Here is a 10,538-nt window from a genome sequence, read left to right on the forward strand (position 1 = left end):
TGCTTTTAGTTTTCAAAATGGTCTCTAATTTAGTTACTATTGCAACTAATTATTTTGATCTCTAAAAATTGGTTTCTATTTCATGATTTTCTTGTAGTGATGCTTAACTCGTAAAATAAAAGATATTGAGTAAATTAATGGGAAAAAATAGAAAATAAATCAAATTAACTCCTACAGACTTATATGAAACATAACACCTGCAACAACGTTCCATGTCTTCTATGCCCAATATCAATTTTCATGATATAAATTAGGCCTCACAAATTTGCAGAGGAAACATGCTAAGGAAAACGGGACTTTCTTCTAAAGACCTAAGAGTTTAGGAATTTACAGAATACCTTCTCGATTATAGGTGTCATCTAGATTTAAAAAATGAGTTTATAGGTAATTCAACCTCATAAATTCCTCGTAAGTTTCACACTTCATTCTCTTTCAAAAAAAATCCTACAAATTACCACAAATCACGTAAACCAAATACATACAATTATCGGATATTATCTCAAATCAATCTTCTTAAATCTCACAAATAATAAATAATATTTACTAAAAAATTGTATTAAAAGGGAGAACATGACTTGTTGGTGGGATATCTTTCTCATATGTGCAGAGGACGATAATAGATATAGGATTGCAGAAAACCAATATAATTTTTTCTTTTGTTTTTTGTTTTCTTTAAAAAAAATGCCTTAATTAAATAGATGTTAATTCAATATATAATTGACATAATATATATAGGTGTCTGTAAGTGATTTGTTGATAATGGGGATAGTTTCTTTAAGAAGTATAAATTTAACATTATCAATTAAGTTAATGAATATTTAATTATAATAAAGTAGTTAATTAAATCATATATAAAAAATAATATTATCTTTTCCAAACTTATGCAGATATATACAGTAAAGTTTTTTTATGAGCAAAGAATATACAAGACAAGTAAAATACAAGTATGAAAAGTCAGAATTGAAAAAACAAATGAAGCTAATAATCAAAAGTCTTATTTTGATTAAGCAATCTTAACTATTCGGAGGAAGGAATCATAATTCTAAAGTTAGCAATTCATTGTGGGTTTTTAAGTAAAGTTGTTGCTGCAGTGTTTTCGAAGAGGGTACAATCTGTATCTGGTTCACCAAATAAAGCAGTTTCCAATTAATATATAAGCTACCTTCAACTCAAATTGCTTCACAAATTCCTCTTTAACATCTTTTACAATTTTCTTATAATGAATTAAATGCTTAGATTGACGTATTGGCTTATACTTTATTGATCAACATGTGACAGTGAGGCCACACCAATTTTTGAAGAATATAACTAAGAATGCACCTCAAATCTATCTCTGTTCAAATCTCTTGTTCTAAGATATAAAACTCCCACATAAAACTTTTTCCTATATATAACCCTAACTATTAGCAATACATTATAGTAAGAGTTGCATAACATCTTTCATGAAAATGTTGTGCAGCAAGAATATTTTCCTCCAAATTCTGTGGTGTTTTTCCTTGATCACTCTTAGTTCCCAAACACAGAATCATTACAGTTTTGTTGTGAGTCCCATCACATAATATTTCATTTCCAAACATGGTGAAATGTTATATGCGCCATGCCGTTCATGAATATACTTTTCTTTCTTTTGTTTAGTTTTCCTTTCTTGAAGTTTATATGACAGATATAATAATAATAACTTGGATAGTGGCCTGAGGCGCGTAACAGTATATTATTGAGTATCTTTGATACATAAAAAGTACAGGGATAATATTTTTTTTAACAAATGCATCATTTTTTTATAAATTTATCATATTTATCATAAAATATATTCATGAGTATTTTAGTAAAAGTTTGGTTAATTTTTGAAGCACGGGAAATTAAATAATTTGATTAATCTTGCAGGTTAGAGAAGCTCAGTATACAAGACTTTGTTCAACAAAAAGTATATTGACTGTGAATGGAAACTTTCCAGGACCAACTATCAGAGTCAACAGAGGAGACACAATCTACGTTGATGTTTACAACGAGGGCAACTACAATATTACTATACACTGGTATTCAGTTTTCTATCTTAAGCAATTAACCTATGAATGAATGAAAATGAACCAAAGCCTGATTAATATAAGTGATTTATGGACAGGCATGGAGTGAAGCAGCCAAGGAATCCATGGACAGATGGCCCATCATACATCACTCAGTGCCCCATCCAACCTGGAAGAAAATTCAGACAAAAGTTGGTTTTTTCTTTCGAGGAAGGGACCATATGGTGGCATGCTCATAGTGAATGGATAAGAGCCACTGTCTATGGTGCTATCTATGTTTATCCAACAAAGAATACTCCCTACCCCTTTCCTCAACCCGATGCTGAGATTCCCATCATTTTTGGTATGAAAAAGTCCCTTAAAATTTTGTTCTCTGCCTCCTTGTTGTGATTCACCGAAGATAGAGTGTTTGACAGAGTGGAGAATTTTTACTCTTTATTATCAAAATGTGTTGTTTTTTAAACTTGGGAAAGTCATAATAACGGACATGATTTCATTATGAAAAAGTTGTGACCAAACCGGGACTTTAGTTTGAATTGATTATAATGAAGAATCTCATTTTAACCTATTTTAGTTGAAGCGTAAAAATTCTCCCAATTTCGTCAAAAGACCCCAAATATAGCTAGAACATTATTGATAAAAGCACGAGTAAAAATGCAACGTTTTATTTATTTATGGATATGCAGGAGAGTGGTGGATGAATGATGTCAACGAGGTCTTCAGACAGTCTTTTGAAACTGGAGGAGCTCCAAACATATCTGATGCTCTCACTATAAATGGTCAACCCGGGGATCTCTTCCCTTGCTCAATGCCAGGTCTGCATCAATGTTTAAACTTTATGAAGTTAATGATCAATCTAAATATTTTACATTCAACTAATTGCTATATTCTAATTAGATTCATGGTTTCAACTTTCAACTATAACTACCTTTCTTTCTTCAAAACATTTGTCTCTTTGAGGTTAAGCTCTAAACGCCACACTCTCTTTTAATTTTCAGAAACGTTCAAGTTAAATGTAGAACAAGGAAGGACTTATCATCTCCGAGTTATTAACGCCGCAATGAATCTCATTCTCTTCTTCTCGGTTTCCCAACATAACCTCACTGTTGTTGGTGCTGATGCTGTTTACACCAAGCCATTCACAAGGGATTACATTTGCATATCACCCGGCCAAGCAATGGATGTGTTGTTGCATGCCAACCAAGAACCTAATCATTATTATCTAGCTGCAAGGGCATACTCAACTGGTGTTGGTGTTGCCTTTGATAACACCACAACCACTGCTAGAATAGAGTACAGTGGCAATTATACTCCACCTTCATCTCCTTCATTACCAAACCTCCCCAACTTTAATGATACACAAGCAGCTTTGGATTTCATTACAAATTTGAGAGGCTTACCTGAGAGATACCCCAATCCAGTCCCAACAAACATCACCACTCAAATAGTGACCACTATTTCTGTCAACACTTTGCCATGCCCTAATGGCAGAAACGACTGCCAGGGACCAAATGGAACCCTTTTCTCTGCTAGCATGAACAACATAAGTTTTCAAACCCCCAACATTGACATTCTAAAAGCCTACTATAACAATATCAATGGGGTATACGAAACGGGATTTCCCAGATTCCCACCTTTTATGTTCAACTTCACTGCAGACTTTTTGCCTCTAACATTGAATATACCACAGAAAGGGACTAGGGTTAATGTGCTGAACTATGGTTCAACAGTTGAAATTGTGTTCCAAGGGACAAACGTTGTTGGAGGGGTAGACCATCCTATCCATCTCCATGGGTTCAGTTTCCATGTTATTGGATATGGATTAGGCAATTTTAACCAAAGTACAGATCCCATGAATTTCAATCTCGTTGATCCTCCATACTTGAACACTGTGATTGTGCCAATAAATGGCTGGGCTGCCATTCGATTCGTGGCTGTGAATCCTGGTATGTAACACGAAATGCGAGTTTATATTTAACTCTTGTTTTCAATTTTTAAATGGAGAGCTTATTTAATATTTTCAATTGCAGGAGTATGGTTTATGCACTGCCATCTTGAACGGCACCAATCTTGGGGCATGCAGACAGTTTTTATTGTGAAGAATGGAAACTCTTCGAAACAAATATTGCCACCGCCGCCGCCAGACATGCCTCCATGCTGAAGAATATTCTGGACTTTCCCTGTTTAGAGAACTTTACATTGAGAACAATAAGTTACATGTTTGTTTTACCTTACCTTTCAAGAAGGCATTTATTCCAAATTGAAGAAATGAGTTTTCCGAGTGCATTGCTATTTGTAATAATCTTGTTCTTTTATTATTTTTGGCCAAATGTATGGTAGGGCTTTCCATCAGCATCTGAGATTTACTGTATTAAACCGTCTTTCAATTAAGATTTTCTTTGGGCTATTGGTGTGTAGTCTTTGGTCATCGCCAAGTCATATATATAACGAAAGGCTCAAACATTATTGATATTGCTACATGGATAGAGCAATTTTATCAAACAATTTGCACGACTATTAGAAACAAAGTGGAATATAATTGTTGAAATTGTATTGGATGGGTCAGAAAGAGAAAAATACTTTGTCACCCTGCTTAAGTTATTCAACTGATTAAAAAATAAAGCAGCACATGTAATGTAGCAGAGAAAATTTACCACCTTACCCACTTACCAAATCTGTTTTTAATATGCCATATCATATGTCACTCCTTCATCTTGAGGAGTGATAAAGAGAGATTGAGGATTAAATTGATCTATGTTTTGATCGTATTATTTTTTATATTTTTTTCTTTTTCTTTTACGCTTATATATATATTAGCACATCAAATGTATTTTAAAAACTGGAATCTTTCTCTCATTTCTATTTCTTCTTGGACAATCTTCGTCCAAACTTATTTTTTAATTTTCTCTTCAAAGTGTTTTAGTTTCACAATATAATAATTATATTTTCTATAAATCACTAAAACTCTTATTTTTTTTGGAGTTAAGTTCGGAGATTAGAGATTTGTGGTTGAAAGACTTGGATAAGAGTGAGGAACTTAGTCTATTTAGGTAGAGTTAATTCTTCATTTTTGCTTTTATCATTCTCTCATTTTTGCTTTTTCTGCTTATCAATTCCAAAAAACTTTCTCATCAAATATACAACTCAACTGATTATTTTTTTTTTATAAGTTGCTTAGTTTATAGTACTTTAAAATAATGAAACTATAATCAATAAAAGATGCATCACTCATTTGATTTTTCGAATTTTGTTCTATTCGATTTTGAAACTTTAACATAATAAAAACATCCAAAAATTTTAAGATATTTCAATGAAAAAATTCTCACTCTATGTTTTAAATGAGGCCATGTTCCAAATAGTATTTGTTCTACATATATTCAAAAGGTAGATGGTTGTATTAACAACTTTTAGCCAAAACTTATTAGGCATTCCTCTCTCAAATAATATGGGTTTTGTCATTTCCATCACATAGGACAAGAGAATCATTAAATACAAATTTTTAATCAAAACAATTAAGTGTTATATTGACTAAATTAGATACTGTTTTAGAGATTAATAAAAAATTACTGGTATCTAAACTAGTTTCTATTATTAATAAATAAATTATAAATTGGTATTTAATTAGATACCAAGATTTTAACTACAAACTTTGGAATTTAAATAGCTAATTAAATACCAATTTAAAAATTATTTATCAATAATACAACATAATTTAGATACCAATCTTTTTTATCTTTAAAATAGTATTTAATTTACTCAATATAACAACTAATTACTTTTATTTCTAAAATTAATTTCTATTTAATGATTTTCTATTGACAGTTTACTCCTTCATCGTATACATGATTTTGTTAACTTGTATAATCAATTGTTATTTGTCTTGGTACTCCTTTATCTTCACAACATTTTTTGAATTTATTGAGGGTATACTTTATTGGGGTCAGTTTCTCTACAAGTATTTTTAAACTTTTTAATTAAATCAAATACTTCATATCTTTTTCTCATCAAATAAAATCATGTCATGCATGTCAATTCATCAATAAATAAATATAAAGTACCTATTTTAAAAAATGATAAATTATATTTATAGAACCATGTACATCTGTGTGCACCATTTCTAACATGAGAAATGGTTGTAGATAATGTTTGTTAAGCATGCTTACACACTTTATTTTTCTTCCCAATTTTGTTAGTCAAAACACCATACTCTTTTAACTAAGCAACTTAAGACCATTGTATTTTAAGTGAACAAGTCTTTTGTGCTATAATCAAGAGTTTTTTTTCTCATGATCACAAGTTGAATTTTCTCTCATAATTAAGAGAAAGTGAAAAACTTATGTTATTTGTCATTCTCACCACAACAACAATCTATTCCTTTTGAATAAAAAATTTTACACTTTTGATAGAAAAATAGTGCTCCTAAAGTTGTGAGATACTAAAAAAAGTTGTGAGTACCATGAATCATCTTAATTACTTGCTTTGTCATAATTATGAACTTTCCTTTTCCTTTTACTTCAACATTCGATACATTGCTTAGTTTAATTTTGAGACAAATCAACAATCCATGTTAACAAATACTTTTCTATTGTAAATGTTGAAATATCACACATTTTAAATTGTCTTTTAACAAACAAGGAACAAGTTTCCTTCACATGTTGTGTTTTTCTTCAAGAATGAATTATGTCGTTGATTGTCAAAATATTGAGCATGCTCAAACTTTTTATAATTATAACATTGTTGTTTGCCTTTATTCCAACAATATCTTTTTAATTCTTCTTCTTACATATTTCACACCATGTGTTTGATCCTCCATTATTTCTTCTTTCGTCAAAGTAGTCTTTTCCTCTTTCAAATCTGTCACATATAGAACACTCACAAATATTTGTTGATTCTTCTTTTTGAGGTGATACAATAAGTTTAGATTGAAACACACTTTCAACTAAATTTTTAACACGATAACAATAGGATCTAAGTGATTCAATCAACGCTTCAATTATCAATTGTATCCAGATGATTCACCAATCAAAACAATGTATTGAAATATCCATTCAAACTTTCTTTTTCTATATTTTTTTTCATTTTCAATAATCGTTTGAGAAATTAAAGTTTGATTGTTTCACCTTTTACTTTCAAACTTTTGTTTGATTGTCTTTAATATCATGACCATTAAGTATGATTAAAGAGACTTCTCTTTGAACCATCTCAAGAACATCTAAAATTTCTTTACTATTGCATGTTGTGCAAATGTAAACCACATAAGCCACAGATCAGGTTTAAAAGGAAGTGAGGAGAGAGAATAAACTTCCATGAGATAAGGAGATAAAGGGATGAACACAATTTACGATTAGTAGGTCCTGTGTAACATTTTCACATCCACCAAATAAAAAATACTTATTTTACAACTCAAAATAATAATATTTTAATAATATTTGCTTTATTTTTTAATTTAAAATTCTAATATAAATTTTGATATTATTAAAGTGGGTTGTAAGTTGATGTAATTTTTTGAAGGAGCGTGAAAGTATTATTTTACATTTGTAGCTTAGAAACTCACTTGGAAGGTCTTGGAGGTTGTGCATAGAATCATTGTTTGACTTTGAGCTTTCTTTTAACTTGGATTTGTATATGCTGAGATGTTCATGCAAGATTAAGACTAGGCACCTAATTAAAGGATACTATCAATGTCAGAAGTTTATGAAGAACTCAACATGCCAAAAATAATAACACAACCAACTAAACGAGACAAATTGCAAATCAAAGAACAATCTTTTTCTCCGAATTTCTAATACATGCCTTCTTGAAATATAAGGTAAAACAAAGTGTAACTTACTGTTTCTCAAAGTATCAAAGGTAACTAAACACAGAATAAATCAAAGCAAAAAATATCCCTAAACAGAAAATGTCTAGAATATTCTTCAACATGGGGGCATGTCTGGTGGTGGTGCTGGTAATGTTTCATTTGAAGCCTTTCCATTCTTCACAATAAACACTGTCTCCATGCCCCAAGCTTGGTGGCGTTCTAGATGGCAGTGCATGAACCATACTCCTGTAATTTAAAGGGCACATGCAGTTCATGCAACAAAAGTAAGTATCCACTGATAAAATTAAAAATGGAAACTAAGAATTATATATAAACACACAAACAAAAGTAGTGTCCCATGCCACATACCAGGGTTGCTAGCCACAAACCTAACAGCAGCCCAGCCATTTACAGGCACAATCACCGTATTCAAATAAGGAGGATCAATGAGATTGAAATTCATGGGGTCCTTGCTTTGGTTGAAATTGCCTAACCCATATCCAACGACATGGAAACTGAACCCATGGAGATGCATGGGATGGTCTATCCCTGCAACAACGTTTGTTCCTTGGAATACAATTTCAACCGTTGCACCATAGTTCAGCACGTTAACCCTGGTCCCTTGCTTTGGTATATTCAATGTTAAAGGCAAAAAGTCTGCAGTGAAGTTAAACATAAAGGGAGGGAATCTGGGAAATCCCGTTTGGTATACCCCATTGATATGATAGTAATAGGCTTCTAGTATGTTAATGTTGGGGGTGTCAAAACTTATGTTGTTCATGCTAGCAGCAAAAATGGTTCCATTTGGTCCCTGGCAGGTTCTGTCATCAGGGCATGGCAAAGTGTTAACAGAAATAGTGGTCACTATTTGAGTTGTGGTGTTTGTTGGGACCTGGCGAGGGTATCTCTCAGGTAAGCCTCTCAAGCGTGTAATGAAGTCAAAAGCTGCGCCTGTGTCATTAAAGTTGGGAAGGTAAGGTAGTGAAAGAGATGAAGGTGGAGTGTAGTTTCCACTGTATTCCACTCTAGCAGTGGTTGTGGTGTTATCAAAAGCAACACCAACCCCACTAGAATATGCCCTTGCCGCCAGATAATAATGATTAGGTTCTTCATTGGCTTGCAACAATACATCCATTGTTTGTCCGGGTGATATGCAAATGTAATCCCTTGTCAATGGCTTGGTGAACAAGCCATCGGCACCAACAACAGTGAGATTGTGCTGGGAAACAGAAAAGAACAGAATGAGATTCATTGCCGCGTTAACAACACGGAGATGGTAAGTCATGCCTTGCTCTACTTTTAGCTTGAACGTTTCTGCAAATTAAAAGAAAGTATGGCGTTTAAAGCCTAACCTCAAAGATACAAATATTTGAAAGAAGAAATAGTTGACACTACCTGTCATGGAGCAAGGGAAGAGATCCCCGGGTTGACCATTTATAGTGAGAGCATCAGATATATTTGGAGCTCCTCCAGTTTCAATAGACTGAGTGAAGACCTCATTGACATCAGTATTCCACCATTCTCCTGCATATGAATGAATAAGTATATATTTGTTACATTTTCAACCATTTTCTATCAATATGTTCTAGAAATCAAAAGGAGGTAGAACAATCTTTTCATACCAAATATAATTGGAATCTCTGCATGAGGTTGGGGAAAAGGGTAGGGAGTATTCTTGGTTGGATAAACAAAGATAGCCCCATGGACAGTGGCTCTTGCCCAGTCACTATGAGCATGCCACCATATAGTCCCTTCTTCGGAAGAAAAAACCAACTTTTGTCTGAATTTTCTTCCAGGTTGGATGGGGCACTGAGTAATGTATGCAGGACCATCTGTCCATGGATTCCTTGGTTGTTTCACTCCATGCCTGTCCATAAATCAGTTACAGTTAGCTATGCATTTGATTAAAAGTTTCATCCATTGTGCTGTTTTCCATAGGTCATAAAAATGGTTAAGATTGGAAATTCAATACCAGTGTAAAGTGATATTGTAGTTGCCCTTGTTATAAACATTAACAAAGATTGTTTCTCCTCTGTGGACTCTGATAGTTGGTCCTGGAAAATTTCCATTCACAGTCAATACGCTTTTTGTGGAACACAGTCTTGTGTACTGGGCCTCTCTCACCTGCAAGTTAATCAAACTCATTAGTTAATAGTGGTTTAACAATTTGTTGGTTATTTATTAAGATTTATTTGTGAATAAATATGTGCTCAATGTATAAATATTCCAAATTATAAATTTTAAAAAATGCAATAACACCCCCATGAAAAAAAAAATGTTATGCCTAAATAAATTGTACAATAAAAAAATAAAAATATATTATTAGCATAATTTTTAAAGGTAAAAAATATATTCTATAATTAGAAAATTGTGCATTACATGTATTATTTATTAAAAATATTCACCATTTCTTTTAACTCATTAATCATCTATTTATGTTATTAATTATCATATAGTTATTTAATTATCAAAGTATTATTTTCAAAAATATAACAGCACTTCACCAATTTCTGCAACAGTAATAGGAAATTATAGGATGTGACTGTACTCACAACAAAACTGTAAGGACTCCGTGTTTGGGAACTAAGATCTATGAAGGAGAAACACCACAGAACTTGGAGGAACAGTTTCTTGCCAAAAGACATTTTCATGAAAGAAAATGCTAACTATGCTAACAGTTTTTGTTTATATATATTGAACTTTTCTGTGGGAAG

General features: G+C 32.3%; 2 protein-coding genes across 2 annotated transcripts; one reads left to right on the top strand and one right to left on the bottom strand.

Annotated features, from left to right (window-relative positions):
- The first annotated feature begins 1,335 nt into the window (after positions 1 to 1,335).
- On the top strand, positions 1,336 to 4,502 carry LOC137829641 (laccase-15). The gene is made up of 6 exons (XM_068636488.1): positions 1,336 to 1,541; positions 1,885 to 2,036; positions 2,123 to 2,367; positions 2,711 to 2,839; positions 3,023 to 3,970; positions 4,055 to 4,502. The coding sequence occupies exons 1-6, from the start codon at positions 1,443 to 1,445 to the stop codon at positions 4,183 to 4,185; spliced, it is 1,704 nt and encodes a 567-aa protein (XP_068492589.1). The 5' UTR covers positions 1,336 to 1,442; the 3' UTR covers positions 4,186 to 4,502.
- Positions 4,503 to 7,781: 3,279 nt separating this feature from the next.
- On the bottom strand, positions 7,782 to 10,538 carry LOC137827750 (laccase-15). The gene is made up of 6 exons (XM_068634041.2): positions 10,377 to 10,538; positions 9,797 to 9,948; positions 9,447 to 9,691; positions 9,220 to 9,348; positions 8,194 to 9,138; positions 7,782 to 8,070 (listed from the first exon to the last, which is right to left on the bottom strand). The coding sequence occupies exons 1-6, from the start codon at positions 10,473 to 10,475 to the stop codon at positions 7,940 to 7,942; spliced, it is 1,701 nt and encodes a 566-aa protein (XP_068490142.1). The 5' UTR covers positions 10,476 to 10,538; the 3' UTR covers positions 7,782 to 7,939.

This window comes from Phaseolus vulgaris, chromosome 7 (genome assembly GCF_051622355.1).
Source record: "Phaseolus vulgaris cultivar YP4 chromosome 7, ASM5162235v1, whole genome shotgun sequence".
Taxonomy (NCBI): domain Eukaryota; kingdom Viridiplantae; phylum Streptophyta; class Magnoliopsida; order Fabales; family Fabaceae; genus Phaseolus; species Phaseolus vulgaris.

Excerpts from the sequence above, each read along its gene's own strand:
- LOC137829641 (XM_068636488.1), top strand. The coding sequence starts at position 1,443 with ATGAAAATGTTGTGCAGCAAGAATATTTTCCTCCAAATTCTGTGGTGT. Across the intron at positions 1,542-1,884 it reads AGAATCATTACAGTTTTGTT|GTTAGAGAAGCTCAGTATAC; the intron begins GTGAGTCCCATC and ends TTAATCTTGCAG. Across the intron at positions 2,368-2,710 it reads TGAGATTCCCATCATTTTTG|GAGAGTGGTGGATGAATGAT; the intron begins GTATGAAAAAGT and ends ATGGATATGCAG.
- LOC137827750 (XM_068634041.2), bottom strand. The coding sequence starts at position 10,475 with ATGAAAATGTCTTTTGGCAAGAAACTGTTCCTCCAAGTTCTGTGGTGT. Across the intron at positions 9,949-10,376 it reads GGAGTCCTTACAGTTTTGTT|GTGAGAGAGGCCCAGTACAC; the intron begins GTGAGTACAGTC and ends ATTAACTTGCAG. Across the intron at positions 9,139-9,219 it reads CTTCCCTTGCTCCATGACAG|AAACGTTCAAGCTAAAAGTA; the intron begins GTAGTGTCAACT and ends TTTAATTTGCAG.